This window comes from Penicillium mononematosum, assembly GCF_028829835.1.
Source record: "Penicillium mononematosum strain IBT 11891 chromosome Unknown utg000003l:1.0-8172316.0:1.0-8177699.0, whole genome shotgun sequence".
NCBI classification, from domain to species: Eukaryota; Fungi; Ascomycota; class Eurotiomycetes; order Eurotiales; family Aspergillaceae; genus Penicillium; species Penicillium mononematosum.
Window position 1 is genome coordinate 4,531,490 of NW_026643273.1, and position 19,842 is coordinate 4,551,331.

The window sequence follows — 19,842 nt, forward strand, 5'->3', positions numbered from 1 at the left end:
ATCGGATAACGAGACGGTTACTAAATCCGTTGCAATTATGGGTGGTTCGTCCATTGACATCATGTGCTCTACTCGTCACCGTATCTGACTAGCCCAGTGTGGGCTGATCACATAAGAGATGCTAAGAGTTTTGAAATCAGTAGATTTCGCTGCAACAGGTTCCATTGTCAGTCATCTAATAATATCGTCATGGCACACCAACAATCCAAGAGACGCGATCCAAACGATCTTGATGCCTGGATCCTGGGAAGTGGGATTGGCTCTCTGACAACGGCAGTACATCTCATCCAAGAGGCTAATGTTCCGCCATCACGAATTCACATCCTCGAGGCATTGGAGTTTGCTGGAGGGGGGACTGCAACCTGCGGTGATCCGGTCAATGGTTATCACTATCGCGCTGGTGTCATGCCTATATTCATTGACGCTTGGATGGAGCGGCTCTTTTCACTCGTACCATTAAAGGCGGACCGGACGAAGACCGTCATGGACATGATGGAAACCAACCGCTCAAAACCGCCTACCGAAAAGCTCCATACTAGGTTCCTCGCACGGAAGTCTTGGGGCGTAGAACGGATCAACACTAAAGACATCAGGCTAGGGCTTAGAGACCACATGGATCTGCTCAGGTTGGGTTTCAAATCGGAGAGGAGTCTAGGGCGATCTCGCATTAGTGATTACTTCCACCAAAGCTTCTTCCAGAGCGATTACTGGCTGTTACTAGCTACAACGTATGTGTCACTGACAGATGGTTTTACTCGTGACTATACTGATGATAATAGGTTCGGCTTCCAGCCGTGGCACAGCCTTGTGGAATTCCGTCGATATACACAGCACTTCAGGAACGGCACCCACGGACTGGATCGTGCGTGCCAACTTGATGTCAGCCGCTACAACGCCCACGAATCCGTTATCGCCCCACTAGCTGATTTCCTACTGTCTCGCGGCGTTGACTTTCGCTTCCGCACGACTGTGACTGATATCATTTTTGAGCCGTCGCACCAACAGGTATCCACCATCTGTGCGGTCCCAGAAAACGAACCAGCGACAACAATCGAAGTCAGGCCGCAGGACATTGTTATCGTATCAGTAGGCTCAGTGATATCCGGCGCGACGACCGGGACGAACGAATCTCCGCCATCGCTGGAGCTGATGGAGTGCGATAAGAACCTGGATGACAACTGGCTCCTGTGGCTGGAGCTATCGTCAAAAGATTCGAAATTTGGCAACCCATATAACTTCTGCACTCGGGTAGGTGAATCCCGGCAGGAATCATTCACCGTGACGCTCAAGAACAACACACAATTCTTCGAGCGCTTCGTTCAGCTGACAGGCGATGAGCCGGGCACCGGGACCTTCGTCACCCTCAAGCACAGCAGCTGGCTCCTAACCCTCAGCCTGCCGCGACAGCCTATGTTCCCGACCAGCCCGTCGACGTGCAGGTTTTCTGGGGCTACGCGGCCTTCCCAGAGAAGGAAGGCGACTATGTCAAGAAGCCGATGCTCAAGTGCTCCGGCGAGGAAATAATGACTGAGATTCTGCACCAGCTACAATTTCCTATCGAGGGGATCCTCCAGGGATCGATCACCATCCCCTGTTTGATGCCTCGGAAGTCGGCACCCTTGTTGCGGCGGGACGGTTGTGACCGGCCCCTGGTCGTTCCAGACGGGATGAGGAACATGGCCATGATCGGGCACTTCGTCGAGATTCCGAATGAGATACCTGTTAGTATGGACTATTGCGTACGCGGGGCACAGATGGCGATAAATCATCTGATGGGATTGGGCTAGAGATTTAGCTTAATATGCCCTCGGGGACCTAGGTGTTGTTAGCACGAATCCCCACCGAAACGCGGAACGGACAATCCCGACAACATACCGTCTCGCAGTGGGGTCCCCGAGGGCATTGAGGGTGACCGGTATAAACTCCTCGCTTGCCTCTCATGGGCGGGACAGTTCTGGACGAACTCGGACGGTGACGGATTTGGCATGGACATCGACGGAGGTGTGGACGAGGACGGTCATGAGATTGTTTCATCGTCACCAGAAAGATTGGTATCATTAGCCATGGGGTGTAGGATACCCGTAAACAAATGATTCCTACAAAATCAATTTTCCATATACGACAAGCTGTAAAGAGAAGTTGGTAATAGGGCTTGGCTGGGTGTGTACGGGTTTCTCGGGGCCAAAATAAATATCTCTACGCAATAACAGCCTTGACCTGCTCTCATGTGTATAGAATCGGGGCTTTTCTCTCCATTTCCTTTCCCACATACCAAGCGCCAAAATGGTACATTTTCTGAGGTCTCCATGTTCAAGCAGTAAGGGAGCTATCTCTTGATCCCAATGACCCGCTGAATAGCTTCACCATTACTCATAGCGGAATCAATAACACCAGCCACCTTGAGCACATCAACAACACCCCCAATAATCTTATCATCAACACCACGTGTGGCATTAGTAAACTTAACATCCTTAAGCCACTCCGTCGCATCCTCCTCAATATAATTGCAACCAAGCTCGCCAGTACCCAAAAGCTTCACAACGCGCGCAGTATCGGCCTCGAAATCCTTGATTCCCTGATCCAGCGCCTGGAAGAGACTCTCCAATCGCTGGTCTTTCTCGGGGTTAGGGAACAGCGCCGTAGAAGCGACAATCATCCACGAAGGCCACGGCGTGAAGATCTCGCCAATCTTCTTAAGCGGCGGGTTCGGGTTCTCAGAGGTAGCATGGAAGTACGGCTTCGTGGTGAATTCCTCCCACATGAAGAACTCAGCCGAGGGGTTCGCGGTCTGCTCGGGCTTTGAGCTGTCGAGACCGGATACGCCATCCCGCAAGGGCCCGAAGGGTCCCAGAGGAACGGTGGTCAAAGAATCGGCTTTCCAGCCTTGCCGCTGGGCAAGGACGAAAGACATGATATGGGAACCGCTGTAGGTAAGTGTTAGTTCCAAGCTATACTGTGCTCGGTAGGACTCAATGTTGATGGCACCTTCCCAGCCGGCTGACTCCAACCCTCTTGTCCTTCAGATCAGACACACCCGTAATCTCGTCCCGATTCCGGCCCGTTACAATAGCCCAGCGCAGAGGGTTGTCCACCCAGTGGCCGACAACCTTGTATCCCCCATCTGCGGAGCTCTGGCTTGCTTGCTGCTTCCCGGCCAAACCTGCGACCCACCCCTCCGTCAAACCGATAGCGATGTCGATTTCACTTCCGCGAAGCGATGTGATCATATGTCCTGTCCCGGATGGGAAGGGAGTTGTGGTGATTTTGAATGGGAGGGAAGCAACGGCCGGGGAACGGAGTGCGAGATGGAGTGGGGTTAGGTAGTGTTCTAGTGCGCGGTAAAAGCTTGTCGTTAGCTATATTGTGTCTAATGGAAAGTAGAAATGACCGGAGCTGGCAGATTGGACACGGGAGTACTGCAGTAATGTTTCCATCTGATGCCGAAGATGTGGGAGGGGCTGACGTACCGGGCACATAGCCAATGCGGATTGTGGGCAGGTCAGCCATTGTGCAAGACCTATTTCCGTTGCGGATGCGGCGAATAAACAGAATAAACGGGGACAGTAGAGCTAGGGTTTCGTGGGGAAGAAGTCGGCGCAAAAGTTGGAGCAGCGCAGCATTCCGAGTGACGCGGGGCAAGCCCCTCACCAGACGCGCGGAATCGGAGGACTAGGAAATAATCTTTTTTGTTTTTATAAAACACCACGGTATTGACATTATCTCATTCAAATTACAGTTCTATAATGCTGTTTGCCAATGCTACCTATCTACATAAATATTGAGTCTAGTCCAAGTTCATCATCCGGCTTTTCAGTTCATGCGGATATCCTTCTCGTGATGACCCCAGCGCCCATTCTGCTCCATAGACTCGCCTGCGGTCTGAGAGTTGGAACGGGAGTGGGAAGCGGAGAGAGGGAAAGCGTGGGAGAGTGAGTTGGAATGTGAGTGTGGGTTGGAGAACGCGTTAGAGAGCGAGTTGGAGTGGGAGTGGGACGGAGTTTTAGAGTGGGTGTTTCGGGTGAAAAAATAGAACTGGAAACCCAGGTAGAAGTCGCACACGCACTGGAAGATACCGCAGAGCTTGAACGCCCATGGGATGGTCTCTGTGCTGTTGAAGAAGTAGCTCATCTTCATGGTGTCACCAAGAATCCATGCCGCAATAACGGAGACTCGGAAGCCCTTGCACGAGCCGGATCGGTGGTTGGCAAGGATTTGAGGGATAGGGAGGGTAGCTTCGACGGCGAGTCCGATGTAGCCAAGGAGGCTGATATAGAATTGCGACTGAGCGATCGGGGTCAGGTGGACGACGGTCAGCATTCCGACAAAGTAACCCAGAGACATCCAGTATCTTTGCGAAAATCGGTAATTAGTGTCAAGTGCTGCGGTTGGAGGCGCGCAAACTTACGGCTTGGCGGCTTTCCACTGCCAAAACTCATAGGGCCTTAAGGATGAACCATCGGAGTTACCGCCACTGAAGGGTGTGTGCTCAATTCCATTTCTCACCCCGGCAGAGGGCCGATTATTGAGTGCAACCTTGAGCATCGTCATCTGCACCACGATCATGACAATTGCTTGCGTCAACAAAGTGCCTGAGTAGTGCTCGCCAAACCAATAGAAAATCCTAATGATACCACATTAGCCCGCTGCCTCAAGTTTAAACGCACTATTGATTCGGAATCCTACTTCAGGATCGACGAAATCAGCATGATCAAAGGAATGTCCAAAGAGAAGCCTGCTGAGCTTCTTGTGCGATGAATGCTGAAGATCTGGTCGGCATAGGAGGTGACGGGAGAGGTTATAAGGCTGTATATGAGATTAGCACGGAAACCTGCGGATCAATGGGGGGAGCTCGTTCATGTCCACGTACAAGACAGGTGCGGCATAGTCAAATGCCATCTGGAAAAAAGACATGACGGGCGATGGGGGTATGCGTGGTCGCTATAATTGAATAAAAAAACGGCAGCTGGGTCGACGCAATTGCGTGAGGAGTCGCGTCTCACAGGTATTCGCGACAAAGGAAACGCTGTCGACAATCCAGACAAGAATCTGTCAAAGAAGGGAAAAGAAAAGGTACAAGCTTTGGGACACACGACTGGATGCGGCTTGGCTTTTTCGGGGGCCCTGGATTATGTCAGCGGGTCTCCACCTCCAGGGCTGCGGCAGGCGGGTGGGGATGACTTGGCGCAGTTGGAGCCAATGAGATCAAGGGGCTTTTATTTACTCGTCATTTGCCTCCAGGGCTGTCTTGGATAGAACCTTGAAAGGTATTGCCCGATTGGGATACGGAGTTGTATCACAATGAGTCGTCGATATAATCAAAAACAAAATTATGACTTGACATTCTCCTACCAAATCCAACTTCGTGTCTTTCCCATCTGATCCCGCTATTGGTCTTACAAACATCCAAAATGAGCAACCCTAGTAGGCAAACCATGACGGAAGCCGAGTTCCAAGACCGTGAACGTGAGCTTCGAAACCGCGAATTGGAGCTTGAACGCGAAAAGCGTGAGCTTAAACTTCAACAGAGCAAAGTCGAGCTCGAAAAACAGGAGCTTAGATTCAAAGACGACAAAGCAGAACTCGAAAAGAAGGAAACTGAACTCAAGGAAAAGATCGCCAAGCTCGAAGAACTTGAAACCGAGTTCCAGAAACATGGACCCGATATAATCAGGCTGGCGATATCCAAGAAGTTTAGGCGTGGCATGATAGGCACGAAGGAACACGAACTCAGACAGAGCGGAGATATAAATGCTCTTCAGCGATGGCGATATGAACGCCACGTGTACGAACAAGACCTCGATGAGGCAGAGGATCAGTTAGCAGAGTTCCTCGACGTGGAGACCGGACTCCGAGAGATTGCTCAACGGGAAATCTGTTTAGGAGAGCGATTTAAGCAAGATCCCGCAAGACTCGATCAAGAGATCGAGATCGCAGACAGGGAATATAAGCGACTTGAGCACGAGTGGTGGATGATCCGGGATTCTTTCTCTGATGGACCGTTAGTGCGAGGGTTTGAGCTCTGGCGGGGGAATCCTAAGTGGTACATGCATCGTGTCCTTCGGGAAGACTGTGCCGGTAGAGGAGGCTGCTGTGGGCGTGATTGTGGATGTTGTCTTAATCGCAAACTTTTCCTGGATCGCGAGCATGCAGCTGGGCACTGCACTGTCGAATGTGGTTGTTGTCAGAAGGCTCGGGGATTTGAGCTTTCTGAGGATGAAAAGAAGAAGTTTGCGATTCGATATGCGGTCTCCCAGGATGGTAAGAAGGGCCTCGACCTGAAGGACCTCCATCTGAAAAACCTCGAACTGCAAAACCTCAACCTGCAACATGTGCTTTCTGAAGAAGCAATGAAGGACACTGTGATGAAGTACACGTTCTCCGACGGTGAAGTTGCTGAATATGAGCAATATACAAACGAAGCCGACTTCACCGACTATGAATCCGACGATGATGAGTGTCCCCGGAAGAGGTGGAGGATCCGTACTATCGTCGAATCTCCCAAGCTTCGATCTGGGGATTAGTAGATGGGAACTTTCAGAACCCGTTTGACTTGATCGACGAAGAACCGGCCCGTGATCTAACATGGCAGCTTGTGGCCGGCCAGGAGGAAAATGACTCAACGATGACAGAAGCGAGTTGGTAGTTTCCAAACGACAATTCTGTAACTACTTGGCTACAGTTTCTTTGGGGTATTGGTAGGTTTATGAGCTAACGTTTATGAATGGCTGGGAGTAATGAAGAAATTGGGAACTTGTTAGCTTGCCCCGAACAATGCTTATTTTACTACATACACCTCGGTGGTAATCAGTAAAAGTGGTCCTAGAGTATGCGACATACTAAGTAGTGGTATTACTGGACAGAGCGTTAAATAACCACGAATATATTCGCATACAACATAGTCATTAGAGAGATCTTTATAGCACTGGATACCAAAAGGAGTTGAAAATGACAATATATATATATTGTCTACCCTCCATGCAAAGAAATTAATTCACCCCGTCAACTGTCGATCTAGCAAAGATACATGAGACAATCCCCGAGGATTGCGCGTTAAAATTCTGGTGGAGTCAAAGGTGATCGACATCCTATATCTCAAACGGAGGCAGGGGTTTCCTATTGACTCGGAGGGGGCCAGGGGGCCAAAATGTCAGAGCGGCCATTAGACTGGCTTCTCAACAAGAAGGGCAAAGCTCCCTGCCTTGTTAACGTCAATGTAGCAATGGATATTGTATACAGCCGGTCTACTAGTTCTGATAGCCTCTCTAGCACGCAGCGCGTCTGCTTTCACAGCCTCGACAGTAGCACTGATTGACACGTGGCCATCAGCAGCTGACTAGTAACAACCCTGCTTTAGTTTTTTTTTTCGGGAGGCAGCATAAGGGATTTCGTAGTTAACAAAATATGTCCTGATCTGAGGAGGGAATCAGGGACGAGTTTCTGCTGAAATTGTCCAACTTTTTTCCTCAGGGAAGCAGAAAAGGGGAGCGAGAGAGGAAAAGTAAAAGTAAATCCTGTTCTGATTGAAGTTCTGTTTTGTGTAAAAAATGCTCTTCATGGCATGGGGAATATCAAGTTGAGATTCAATAGTCTGGGATACGTATGTAACCCACCGAACCCGATCACGATCACCATCATGGCTTACTAGAAGGATCGAGGATGTTAGAAACAGGCAGTTGCAGCTAAACATGGTTGACTCACGACACACGGGGCTTCGTCACTCTTCCCGGGGTGACAGTGAGCCCAAGGAAATCCTGCGGCTTTCTCTTCTAATGGACATCAGTACCTATGCCGCAAGTCGTCCAAGAGAATAGATCTCACCAAATGGTCACGTTTGATATGAGCGCGGAGCTTCACCACCTGAGGGTCCTTGCACATGAGGTCGTCAAACTTCGGGCAGTAGGGACACTTGTAGGCGCAGGGAGGAATCGTCTAAGGGTAACGAGTATTAGCCTCAGCTTGGAATAGACGGTTTGGGTGTTTTCACTCACGATGACTGCGTGTTCCATCGGCCATTGACATGCCTGATGGTCATCACAAGCGCAGAGCTTCTTGTTCTCCTGACTAATAGAATCGGTTAGCCATATTCAACATACCTTTAAAAAGCAATCCATGGATGCTTACAGCCATTTGGTGGGAGGCACGTCCCTGCTTGACCTCCAGTAATGACCGTACATCCCGTAGTAAGGGTTTGCGGGGACAGGCTCAGCCGGCTGAGGCTCGGATGGGATCGTTGACGATTCGTTCGTCATGATGGCGATGGTTTGGGGATGTGCTTCTGATGGTACCTTTGAGTGAGTTGATTGACAAAGGGCAAAGTGCTGGAAGGATGGCTTACTAGAAGATGAGGTGCGAGATGAGGAAGTAGAACAAAAATGGAAGGAACCCAAATAGGAAAGCGAAGTCGACACAAAACCGTCTGATATGGGTTGGCACGTGCCCAGTTCAGGCTGGCTTGGATTGTACATTTACTTGAGGAGTAAGAAATCTCGTAATACCAGAAGAAAAATCATCATAAATCCATTTCGATCCACAGAGTATTTACAGCACATACTTGAACAGCGGCGACTTGTCTCCCATATCGAACAGCTCATCCTCAGTGTAGTTAACCCTCGCATCATCCGCAATCCGTGCCTTCCTTGCATTGCCCACCTTGTATGTCCATTCGAGGAACAAAGCAACAAAGAATCCAACCCCACCGAGTGCCAAACTGAGGCCAAATCCAGTCGTGTACTTCGGGCTCTCTTTCTCCATATACATGAAGCTGCCCAATATGCCACCGATATTGCCAACACAGTTCACCAGTGCAATGCCCATAGCCCGTCGCGACGCCGGGGCAATGTTGTTTGCATTCCAAGACGCAGCTCCGGGCTGGATGGGGTAAATACCGATGACAGACAAGACGACTGCAAAGTAGGCCACTCCTTTCCTTGCTTCAAGCTCTCCGTTCAGGGAGATGATAATAGAATAGGCTACCACAACGATTATCATGGGAATGCAGACAAATGGCATTCGCCAATAGAAGCGATCGGAAAGCCGTGCAAACAAGATAGCAGATATCGCACCGGCAATATATGGAGGTGCAGAGGTGAGCTGGGCGTTCGTTGAGCTGAAGCCCATGGATTTGGTGATAGTCGGGAGGGTGAACTTGGTACCTGGTTGCGCAATCAAATTAGTTCAGTGTAGTGTCTCGTACAGACTTGAAGGACTGTTACCATAAGACAAGGCCGACTGGCAAAACAAAAAGTAGCTCAGCACGTATATCCTCCAGTTCAGCAGGACAATCTTGAGGTCTCTCCATTTGAAGCCTGTTTCTCCGGTACTAGTTCCTCCTTGCTTGATGAACATCGAAAGTTCCAGATAGCGAATTTCATCGGGAGATAACCAGCGCTTGGATAGAGCCGGGGTGTCGATGAGAAGAAAGAAACAGGCAACACCTAGTACCACACTAGCAATGCCTTCCAGAATGAAGATCCACCGCCAGCCCTCAAGCCCGGCAATACCGTCCATCTCAGCAATAGCGGCAGCCAACAGGCCGGAGAATGCACCAGACAGCGCACTGGCACAATAGAAGTATGAGATACGAAGCGCCAATGCCCTAGGCATGTACCAGTATGAGCAAAGGTAGATAGCACCAGGGAAGAAACCGGCCCTATGTAAGGTTTCAGCGTGCGAATCAAAAAGGGCTTGTTCATTTGCACTGACTCGAAAATACCAAGTAGAACTCGAGTGGCCATAAGACCAGCAAAGTTTTGCACCAGACCTGTGCATGTCATGACAACACCCCATGTTGAGACAAGGAGGCCAAGGTACACTGAAGGGCGCTTGAACCTTTTGAGAACAATGTTACTGGGAACTTCAAACAGGACGTAGGGAATGAAGACTATATTGGACCAAGGTCAGTACAGTACATATCAGTCCCGAGGCATCACGCCGGCTGAGTGTGGGCTGTAGGAAATAAACTCACATATAGAGAGAACAGTATTATACTGCAACCCTGTCATTTTGAGATCTTCGACCATGCCTTCAATTTTAGCATTGCCGATATTTGCACGATCAATATGGCAAATCAGGTACAGAACTGCGAGCATGGGAATTAAACGCCTGTCAACCTGGTAGAGCGTTAGCCGGATATTACGTGGATGAGCTAGGTCAAGTATGCTCACTTTGCGGAAGACCTTTTTCCGTTTGTCCTCGGGATAGTTGTTATAGAAATCTGCATCGTCGGGTGTCAAACCGACAACACGAAAGTCTCCGACCTGAGTGACGAGAGAAGGCTTCGGAATGTTTTCGACATGAGAAGTTTCATCGACAACCTCGACGTCGTTCTTCCCAATAGAACCGCGATTCATAGCTGCGGATTACAAGTAGTATACAACCTTTGGCTACTTCAAATGGGCCAAGGTCGAGATAAGCTCATCTGGATATGGGGTATCAGAAAAGCGATACGGGAAATCGACCAGAGAAGAGGGCATATACGCTATATAAATAGTAGACATCGTGGGTTGCCCTAAACAGCATGGAATGATTTCAGATCATTGTTTACCCCAGTCTTGGCTATGAGCCAATTAGCCAAGAAATGCGGGGAAGCTTGAGCATTGAAGGGCTGTGGCCCAGCTGATTCTCACCTGGGCAGAATTATGCCGGACGATGTATTGACCCGACCAGTAGTCGTCTCTGCCAAGGTGAGCTTGTTGATAGACATCCAGTCAGAGCCCAACCCACTGTGGAAAGCACAGACAACTGCGGGCATGCGGGGTGTATCTTTTCTCCAATAGAGCAATGATGCGTCTTTCTCCGGGCCTTCCTCGGGGCCTTTCAAGGTTCTCCGGGCCTTTCTCCAGGTCGTTCTCCGGACCTTTATCCGGTACTGTCTGCTCCGACCCGACCTTATTTGGACGTATGGAAAACTGCTATTTCACGTTTCTGGCCGGAAAGCAGGTCGTTTGATACCCATTTGGATGTTTCTGCCTGGAAGACGAAGGCTAACGTAGCATGATATTCTCAGTGCGTTTTCTGTTCGAGAATCACGTCTCAAGCCGCAATAAAAGAGATCAAGAACAAGCTGGTGGAGTTTGATGACATTCCATTGGTGGGAAATGTGGTTATGCACGAGCCGCAGTAGGATCAAGATCATCACGGATTCCGCGACTCGGGCTGGTCATTTGTTGACCTGACACGCCTAGCTTACTTGGGAAAAGCCGGGAAGATCAAAGCCTCTTTCCGTACGATAGAAACGCACCAAACTCTAAATTAACTCGATGGCAGTTGACGACAAAGCGGGAGAAGAGATACTTTTTAATCTTTCTTCCCTTGAGGCTGCATGTCTTAATTGCGAGGCAAGCTGGTCCGCGGGTGGGTCTCTTGGTGAGCCGTGTTGACCTTCTATAGTGACCACGTAGTATAGATGAAGCTCAGAGCCAATACATTCTTAGATCAAAAATGTGATCTTCAATATGACGGCGTTAGATTGCATGAAGGGGCTGTCACGTTTACCTAGTAAAACAGTTGTATACAACGAACAAATAAAACAGCTGCCCACGACATGCACGTTTATCGACTGCCAATGATGCGAATATTGCATACATGTACTGCGCAAGAAATGAAAAACATTGCTCAGAACTCAATCCGCCAATTCTTTCCAATGCCAACATTTGGCTTCTTCACCACAGCATAGGACGCCTTCCCGCCCTCTTGCTCGTAGAACTCCAATGAGGCCGTAGAGGCCGACTTGGCTCCATCTTCGATGACAACCACGTTGTCCTTGGCCTTCCATTCGACGGGAGGGTCAACGATCACCACCCGCTCCACTGTCACACCAGCCATGGTCTTGAGGTACTCAGTAGTCTTAGGTCCCTTGGTACCAATGTCCTCCGACGACAACACCGACTCGCGGTAGTTGAAGTGGCGGTGAATGTAAGCGCCACGCTCGTAGTCGAACGTCTCACCATCATCCACGTACAGACTGCCCTGCGCCTCGCTATTCTTGTCCAGCGTAATGACCAGTGTATATGGGTCCCACCGCATAAGACCAGTACTGCGACGAGGACGGTCCTTGCGGGGTATGATGTGACCACCCTGGATCAACACAGGCACCTTGTCCTCTGGCGCAGGGACAATGTGTTTCTTGCCCGCACCCTGGTAGACGGTGAAATCGAAGTAGTCATAGTACTTTTCGTCGTCAGAGATATACACGTCTGCACTGTGGGTGTTCTCCTGCACAACAGGCTTCACAAGAAGACCCGTGGAAGCAAGGTACAGCTGATCATCAATGGCAAAGCCTTGCTCGTCCTCAGGGAACATGTAGTACTGAGGCCGCACGATTGGCGTGCCGTTAACTGAGGCTTCATGGAAGGCAGTGTACCAAGCAGGCATAAGTTGGTACCTCAGGCGGATTGCCTGGGCGATGTAGGACCGGTGCGGTTCGCTGATCAGATATGGCTCACGACGACGAGTATCAATGTGAGCATGCGCGCGGAAGAAGGGATACCAGATACCTGCCTGGTACCACCGGGTCAAAAGGTCCTTATCAGGGTTATGGAAGAATCCTCCGACATCTGCGCCGGCAAAGGGGAAGCCTGCAATACCGTTGGTCAGGACCATGGGGATAGAGGCCCCTAGGTGGTCCCAGGTGGCCTGGTTGTCTCCAGTCCACATAGCAGACACCCGCTGTGCCCCAGCGTAGTATGAGCGCGTCAAGATGAATGGCCGGCGCACCTCGCCCTTCTTGCGCTCCAGCATTGCTTTGTAGGTGGCGTTCAAAAGAGTGAGACCATTGACATTGTGAACATCGCGATGTTCCCAGTTCCCATAGTGCAAATTGTCCTTCGGCATGGTCATGTCAGGCCCGTTGAAAACAGAAGGCTCATTCATATCATTCCAGATGAAAAGATTCTGAAGCGATCCTTTGAATTTGTCGAACTTGTGCAGGGTGGCCCACCAGGCGTGGGCGGCGGGGTTAAAGCAGTCGACCCAATTAGAGGAACCTGGCCAGCACCACCCATCGTAAATCTCGCCATCCTTGTTCAGCACAGCGAGATTTTTACTTCTAAGTTCCTCGGAAACAAAATACTTGTCCGCGTTCTTAATGTGAGGATCGATCAAAACCACAAGCTTTCGTTCGGTTTCATCCAGCTTTTGCTGCATGCCCTTAGGATCAGGGAAGGTGAGAGGGTCCCAGGTGAAGTATTTCCGGTCATCGGTATACTCGAGATCAAGCCAGATCACGTCGTACGGAATCTGGTACTTATCGAACTTCGTGTTGACTTCTTTGACATCCTCGTCTGTAACATAGTTCCAACGGCATTGGTGATATCCAATGGCAAACTGCTGGGGCAATTGTGTATATCCTGTGAGTTCACCATATGTTTTACTGATATCATTCGGCGAGGGCCCGAGGAAGACGAACAGGTCAATCTGACCGGATTCCGACATCCAGTGAGTTTGTGTGTCTGTCTTGGAGCCGGCGCCCAAGGCAAGAGGGTTGGAGGAGGCAGTTGATTTGACAATATCGATCCACGTTTCCGCTGCATTGAGCCAGAAGACCCCGACAGTGGAGTTCTTGCGGTGGGCTTGCATGAGCGGGATGGCTCCGTACAAGGTCATAGGGCTTTCGAGTTCATACTCGAAGACATCCGAGTTGTACAGACGGTAAGGGTTCTCATGATTGCCAGGCCCACCTCTAGTCTCCTTGAGCGAGAGCGAATCTGCGTGCTCTGGAATACCAAACACATGACTATAACCGGGGAAGGTAATATCAAGAGCGATACTCTCGGGACCACGGGGCTTCGAGTCTGTATTGCCCCCAAAGGTCTCTTCCCACCAGGTGCTCTCATCCTCGCCGGACTCGCCGTCTTTGCCGTCTACCTTTGGTCGCCAGTGCTCCATGTTCAAGAAGCCTTGGTGATTCAATTGAACATGGGTCTGTCCGTCTCGCTGAAATTCGACTCCAAATGGCGCGTGGCGAACGATAGCCTGGAATTTGTCGTCCGGTCCGTATAGAATGTTGGTGAATCCAGTTTCGCTCTGAGCATTCAACGTGGCCGACTTGCTGACTTCCAAACCACCCACGATAGTCCATTTTTCAGTTTCATCATATCGCTTCTTGTTCGCTTGGCTGCCATGTCGCATTTCAATGTCGCCCTTCATCCGCTTCTCTTCATCGACCACAATGCGGGCGGCTCCCGATTTCAAGAAAGACACCGTGAGAGGTAGCCGGACCTTCTCATTGGCAGTGGTTGTTTTGGAAATGACTCCAGTGAGCACACCATCTTTGAAATGTACGGTGGCAGGGTCGAGCTCGTAGGGTGAGCTCCACGAAGCGCCTTGGGAGGAGGCGTTATCGGCGTAGGCGCGGTTTCGTTTGCAGAACCCGGACTGCTCACAAGTCTTGAAATCCTTGTGTTTGACCGCAACTGCTCATATCATGAGAATTAGCTTTCTGTAAACTTGCAATTTCGCGGAAGGCAGCCTTACAACCGGGGACGACAATGCATCCGAGGAGGATAACTATGGAGAGCAACATTGCCCAACGGGGCGCAGGTAGGCTCCTGGCCATGGTGAAATAAATAAGATGATCGATCAGAGGCCCTCAATCCCCGACAGAATGGCGTTGGTTATCAATGATTGACCTGCATTTAGAGGTGGAGATGCCGTCAACAGAAGCTACAAGCTGGCCTGAGCTGGGGTAAGACACCTAAGGCAACAAGGCAACCACGATAGCTTCTGAACAGCCAATCAGCTTTGCTTTCCTTTGAGCCAATCAGCCCCCGACTGCTCAGTACATATGTTGTATGCACCTTTCCACACTGTACATCTACAAGTCCACGCATTAGGATCTTTTGTCAACAATGCAGCTAAGTCTTCGTCTGGATCTCCACTCAGCCTCTGCCCTAACAACCAGCTGTTTTCGGAGTACCCGAAGGTCGAAAACAGCGATCTCTTAGCAGCCGCTATTCATTCATAAGCTTATAAGAGGTTGGTCTCCCCTCGGGGTTGCATTTTGGTGTCTTCCGTAAGAACTGACAGAAGCGTTGCAAGATTTCTTATTGATTTCAGCTCCTAGATCTACTTATACCTACATATGTAGGTATGAATAGGATAGTACCTCCTAGTAGTATAGTGAACAATCAATCTTCTTCCCTAACCTACTGCGAAGAACCGAGTATCTTAAAACTATAAATTAGGAGCTGCCTATGTAGGTATTCTTAGAGATTAGGACTAGGATAATGTGAGTGTATAATAGGCTACGCTCATCTCATCCTAGTGACTAGGCTAGGTGCGGATTGTTATCCCATTTGATGAACCATGACATAAATATAGGTATCATTATTTGAAATGAGCTGTTTTTCAAGTCGATAGATATTTCTACCTTTGCGCTTGAATGTTCAAGAAAAAGTGTGAAGCCAAAGAGCCTATACAACTTTTCCAACGGCAAGGTCCACCATTGATGGCCTTAGCATTCTGGCATCAACACCCCTCCTTGCCGGCCACCAATCATCGGCCCAAGTGGGAAGGCCTGAATTTTTTAAAAGGCCTCTATTTAATCTTCCCCTCTTCCCTCTCTTTTCCTACTTCATACCTTTGAATATTATTCTCATACATTCAAAATGTCCGCCAACGAGGAACAGACGTATGTGCTTCAAAATCAATTTTCCCATCACCCTTCTTCTTCGATTGCCATTACCCCTCGTTGTCGGTCAAGCTAATCAATTGCTCTAGTTTCATTGCCATCAAGCCCGATGGTGTCCAGGTACGAGCTCAGCATCATTCGACCCAAATCCATAACGGAACCGGAAGGGTCTACTCAATTGAACTCCATTTGCTGACAATGTAAACCAGCGTGGCCTCATTGGACCCATCATCTCTCGCTTCGAGAACCGTGGCTTCAAGCTCGTTGCCATGAAGCTCACCTCCCCAGCCAGGAGCACCTCGAGAAGCACTACGCTGATCTCGCCACCAAGCCCTTCTTCAAGGGTCTCGTCGCCTGTTAGTTGCCCCGTCCGAATCGTTCCGCAAATCGCAACACCACTAACACGGCTCTAGACATGCTGAGCGGCCCCATCTGCGCCATGGTCTGGGAGGGCAAGGACGCCGTCAAGACCGGCCGCGTTCTCCTCGGTGCCACCAACCCCCTGGCTTCCGCCCCCGGTACCATCCGTGGTGACTACGCCATCGTAAGAAAACCCCCAATGCTCCAATGTCGCATCATATCATACTGACAATTCCACTAGGATGTCGGCCGCAACGTCTGCCACGGTTCCGACTCCGTCGAGAACGCCAAGAAGGAGATTGCTCTCTGGTTCGGTGCCTCCGAGATCCTCAAGTACACCTCCGCCCAGGCCGCTTGGGTTTACGAGTAAATTCCTCGTCTCTAAGTAGACTGGTCGGGCGGACTTCTTGTTCGGATACTTCTAGTATAGAATAAAGCAGTGGTTCTGAGGAAGAAGTCCAATCGCTTGGAGAATACACAATATACAAATTCATATGATATATGAATATAGTTCTCTCTACTATCATAGTAATGCTCGACTAGCTCATCCTCTGCTGAAGAGCCGTCTGGCTAGGTTTGCTGTCGGTGTAAAGATCGACTTTGCAAACCATGGTGTCGCCCAAACACTCGCTGCCAACCGGACTGGCAACAAAGCTTTCGTGATCGCATAGGCCGTAGCAAATTCCAGCACCAATCGAACACCTGCTCGGTCCACTGTATTCTCCCCGGTGATTTCATGCTCTGCAACAGTATTCACGTCGGACTCATCCACCCAACCTTTCTTTTTTAACCAGCGGCCGAAACGCGCAGCTCCTTCATCGAAGGCATTGGTCTCGCCTGTCTGAGATGCAAGATCCGGCATCCAGGTACCATAGTGAAATGCACCAACCAGCCCAAATAGTGGAAGGATAGCGGTCATTTCGTGAAGTATTAGGAATGATGTGATATGGGTGACCGGCGCTCCAAATAAGGGTGTAGTATATGTGCGGAGAAAGCGAGGAAGGCGGTCGTTGAACCGGCGCAGGCGAGAGCGAGTGTCATTAGGGCTGATCTGTGATGGCTTCGGTGGTTGCGTAGGAGAGGGAGTGGAAATAGTTCGTCGCGACCCGTGCGGCCTAGTGTTTCGAGCTGTTTGGAGACGGAGGTAGCGGAGAAAGGTGGGTGGTCGAGGAGCCATGTTTTGGTGAAGGAATTGACGGACTTGTAGAGTTCAGAAGAAAGATTGTATATGTTCAAAAGTGAATTGTCCCCCTAACGCCCAATATACACAAATGTAAAACAGTTAGGTGCTCACGTTAAGCATCGTCGATCCCGATATGAGAAATGACGATTATCGCGCTGAGTCATCTATAGCGCTGCCACTTTTTTTTTCTCGAGCTCTTCTGGATCAAGATAAAGTCACTCCTTGCATAGAAACAGTATTAAAGCCTTTAGATCCATGTAGTATCTTTGCAGTAGACCTTTAATGCGCGATGGCCAAGTCGGCAGCTGTAGACATCATCGTTCCCGATGCGACTGGAGCAGATCGTGACATGGTCCACTTTTGCCCGAATCCTCTCTTCTTCATCCAACCACTCCCATTGCCGACTCATACACCTAAAGGACGCAATGGAGAAGAAGATTACCGAGAAGATCGCGGCTCTGCCGCCAGATGCCAACTACTTTTCCTTGGAGTTCTTCCCTCCAAAGACCCGGATGGTGGGGTTACCCCGCGTGCTGAACGCATCGTGGATATTTTGCTAATATGGCCTACTGTAGGGTTTCGCCAACCTGTCTGCGCGTCTGGAGCGTATGGCTCAAGCACTCCGTCCTCTGTTCGTTACGGTCACTTGGGGTGCCGGTGGCAGCACTGCGGCACGATCGCTCGAGCTGGCGGAAGTATGCCAGCGCCAACTGCAGTTGACGACCGTCCTGCATCTGACATGCACGAACATGAGCCGCAAGCTGGTGGATATGGCTCTAGATGAGGCCAAGGTTCTTGGAATTCGCAATATCCTGGCTCTGCGAGGAGACCCGCCTCGCAGTGAGGAGTATAACATGCACGGAGAGGATGATAGCAACAAGGATTTCACTTTTGCCGTTGATCTAGTGCGATATATTCGCCAGACACATGGCGATTACTTCTGTGTTGGTGTTGCCGCATACCCGGAGGGCCATCCTGCCGACAATTTCCAAGACGTCCAGGATCCGGCCAGAGATATTCCTTCCTCGTCGAGAAGACACAGGCTGGAGCAGATTTCATCATGACCCAACTTACCTACGACATCGAAGCTTACCAGAAGTTTGAGGAGATGCTTCGCAACCATGATTCCGGTGCTTTTAAGACTATCCCCATCATTCCTGGCTTGATGCCTATCCACAGCTATAAAATTCTGACTCGGGTGACTAAGCTCAGCCATGTCACAATCCCGCCTCCCATTGCCAAGCGCATGGAAGAATTGAAGCACGACGACGATGCGGTCAAGCGCGCGGGTGTGGATATTGTTAGTGAGATAGTGGGTGGTGTGAGAGACATTCCCTCCCCCGGGGCCGCGAGGATTCCACTTCTACACTTTGAACTTGGAGAAGACAGTATCATTTATCCTGGAACAATGCGACTTGATTCCGTCTTACTCGGATGCTGGAGACACTGCTATTGCGGATGACCCTGCGTCGATTCCACTGGATTTCCCTGGACGTGCGTTGCGGAGACGCCGTGCATCCTCTATCAACTCGCAACCCCACAACCGGGTCATTGTGGACAAGCTATCTGTCCACGAGTCGTCGCAGGACTCGGTCCATGAGGCACTCGCAGACAGTGCAGGTGTGCCCGCACCCCCGCCAAACCGCAGCACTACTCTTCTCATCTCTGAGGGTCTTGGTGCGCTCGGCAGAGAAGCAACATGGGATGACTTCCCCAACGGACGATGGGGTGATGCTCGCTCGCCTGCCTTCGGTGAGATTGACGGCTATGGTCCCTCGCTTCATGTGACTGCCAACACTGCACGTAGGCTATGGGGCCACCCGGTGGACTCCAAGGATATGAGCACAATTTTCCGGCGCCACGTCTCGGGCGAGCTACACATGGTGCCGTGGTCCGAGGGTGGCGCGGAAGAGGACGGCGAGGGTTTGAATGCAGAGACTGAACTGATTCGACCGGAATTGTTGAAGCTCATTGATGGCCGCGGCTGGTGGACTCTGGCCTCGCAGCCCGCAGTGAACGGTGTGCACAATGACCACCCCATCTTCGGTTGGGGTCCCCAACGGGAAGGTTTTGTCTTCCAGAAGCCATTTGTGGAGTTCTTCTGCTCGAGCAACGATTACACCAATATCCTGAAGCCATTGTTTGCTAAGCACGGCCACGACAAGCTCACCTGGTTCGCGACAAACATCAAAGGTGATTTCGAATCTTCGCTCCCAACCCAGCCTGCCGATATGGAGCTCGATGACCTTGGCTCCAACCCCGAAAGTGTCAACGCCGTTACCTGGGGTGTGTTCCGCGGCAAGGAGATCGTCACCCCTACGATCATCGAGGAAGTGAGTTTCCGCGCGTGGGGTGAGGAGGCTTTCCGAATCTGGGACGAGTGGCGTCGCATCTACCCGCGCGGTTCACCCACGGAAACATACTTGGACACAACCAAGAACGACTCTTGGCTTGTGTGTGTTGTCGGTCAGCAATTCGGCGCCGGTACCAAGCAGGGCTCCAAGGAGGAGGAAGACGAGGTCAAGTGGATGTGGCGGGTCTTGGCGGGCGAGGAGGCTTAAGAATGCGTCTGTCTACAAATCAGGATAAAGATATACCCTGTATCAATGAGGGTTCTTACGGTTGACGGTTTAATGAGGGCAAGCCTGGACATATGAACCATGAATGGCAC

General features: G+C 50.5%; 10 protein-coding genes across 10 annotated transcripts; 4 read left to right on the top strand and 6 right to left on the bottom strand.

Annotated features, from left to right (window-relative positions):
• Positions 1–189: 189 nt before the first annotated feature.
• N7519_006721 (oleate hydratase) lies at positions 190–1,787 on the top strand (the record flags this gene model as incomplete). The annotated part of the gene is made up of 3 exons (XM_057293497.1): positions 190–728; positions 780–1,317; positions 1,395–1,787. The coding sequence occupies 3 exons, from the start codon at positions 190–192 to the stop codon at positions 1,785–1,787; spliced, it is 1,470 nt and encodes a 489-aa protein (XP_057148308.1).
• A 539-nt stretch (positions 1,788–2,326) lies between these two features.
• Positions 2,327–3,507, bottom strand: N7519_006722 (uncharacterized protein; the record flags this gene model as incomplete). Its single annotated transcript, XM_057293498.1, has 3 exons — positions 2,327–2,924; positions 2,986–3,328; positions 3,468–3,507. The coding sequence occupies 3 exons, from the start codon at positions 3,505–3,507 to the stop codon at positions 2,327–2,329; spliced, it is 981 nt and encodes a 326-aa protein (XP_057148309.1).
• Positions 3,508–3,810: 303 nt separating this feature from the next.
• N7519_006723 (PQ-loop repeat-containing protein) lies at positions 3,811–4,911 on the bottom strand (the record flags this gene model as incomplete). The annotated part of the gene is made up of 4 exons (XM_057293499.1): positions 3,811–4,348; positions 4,406–4,621; positions 4,684–4,803; positions 4,868–4,911. The coding sequence occupies 4 exons, from the start codon at positions 4,909–4,911 to the stop codon at positions 3,811–3,813; spliced, it is 918 nt and encodes a 305-aa protein (XP_057148310.1).
• Positions 4,912–5,408: 497 nt separating this feature from the next.
• N7519_006724 (uncharacterized protein) lies at positions 5,409–6,521 on the top strand (the record flags this gene model as incomplete). The annotated part of the gene is made up of 1 exon (XM_057293500.1): positions 5,409–6,521. The coding sequence occupies one exon, from the start codon at positions 5,409–5,411 to the stop codon at positions 6,519–6,521; it is 1,113 nt and encodes a 370-aa protein (XP_057148311.1).
• A 1,173-nt stretch (positions 6,522–7,694) lies between these two features.
• Positions 7,695–8,249, bottom strand: N7519_006725 (Major facilitator superfamily domain general substrate transporter; the record flags this gene model as incomplete). Its single annotated transcript, XM_057293501.1, has 4 exons — positions 7,695–7,766; positions 7,819–7,929; positions 7,989–8,061; positions 8,173–8,249. The coding sequence occupies 4 exons, from the start codon at positions 8,247–8,249 to the stop codon at positions 7,695–7,697; spliced, it is 333 nt and encodes a 110-aa protein (XP_057148312.1).
• A 289-nt stretch (positions 8,250–8,538) lies between these two features.
• Positions 8,539–10,349, bottom strand: N7519_006726 (uncharacterized protein; the record flags this gene model as incomplete). The annotated part of the gene is made up of 4 exons (XM_057293502.1): positions 8,539–9,152; positions 9,213–9,649; positions 9,703–9,880; positions 9,965–10,349. 4 exons carry the CDS (start codon positions 10,347–10,349, stop codon positions 8,539–8,541), a joined length of 1,614 nt encoding a protein of 537 aa, XP_057148313.1.
• Positions 10,350–11,613: 1,264 nt separating this feature from the next.
• N7519_006727 (glucan 1,3-alpha-glucosidase ROT2) lies at positions 11,614–14,554 on the bottom strand (the record flags this gene model as incomplete). The annotated part of the gene is made up of 2 exons (XM_057293503.1): positions 11,614–14,411; positions 14,473–14,554. The coding sequence occupies 2 exons, from the start codon at positions 14,552–14,554 to the stop codon at positions 11,614–11,616; spliced, it is 2,880 nt and encodes a 959-aa protein (XP_057148314.1).
• A 1,051-nt stretch (positions 14,555–15,605) lies between these two features.
• On the top strand, positions 15,606–16,358 carry N7519_006728 (uncharacterized protein; the record flags this gene model as incomplete). Its single annotated transcript, XM_057293504.1, has 5 exons — positions 15,606–15,628; positions 15,718–15,748; positions 15,838–15,988; positions 16,042–16,172; positions 16,230–16,358. 5 exons carry the CDS (start codon positions 15,606–15,608, stop codon positions 16,356–16,358), a joined length of 465 nt encoding a protein of 154 aa, XP_057148315.1.
• A 174-nt stretch (positions 16,359–16,532) lies between these two features.
• Positions 16,533–17,165, bottom strand: N7519_006729 (uncharacterized protein; the record flags this gene model as incomplete). The annotated part of the gene is made up of 1 exon (XM_057293505.1): positions 16,533–17,165. The coding sequence occupies one exon, from the start codon at positions 17,163–17,165 to the stop codon at positions 16,533–16,535; it is 633 nt and encodes a 210-aa protein (XP_057148316.1).
• Positions 17,166–17,596: 431 nt separating this feature from the next.
• N7519_006730 (methylenetetrahydrofolate reductase (NAD(P)H) MET12) lies at positions 17,597–19,732 on the top strand (the record flags this gene model as incomplete). Its single annotated transcript, XM_057293506.1, is given in 4 exon segments — positions 17,597–17,686; positions 17,747–18,166; positions 18,184–18,471; positions 18,557–19,732. 4 exon segments carry the CDS (start codon positions 17,597–17,599, stop codon positions 19,730–19,732), a joined length of 1,974 nt encoding a protein of 657 aa, XP_057148317.1.
• Positions 19,733–19,842: the final 110 nt, after the last annotated feature.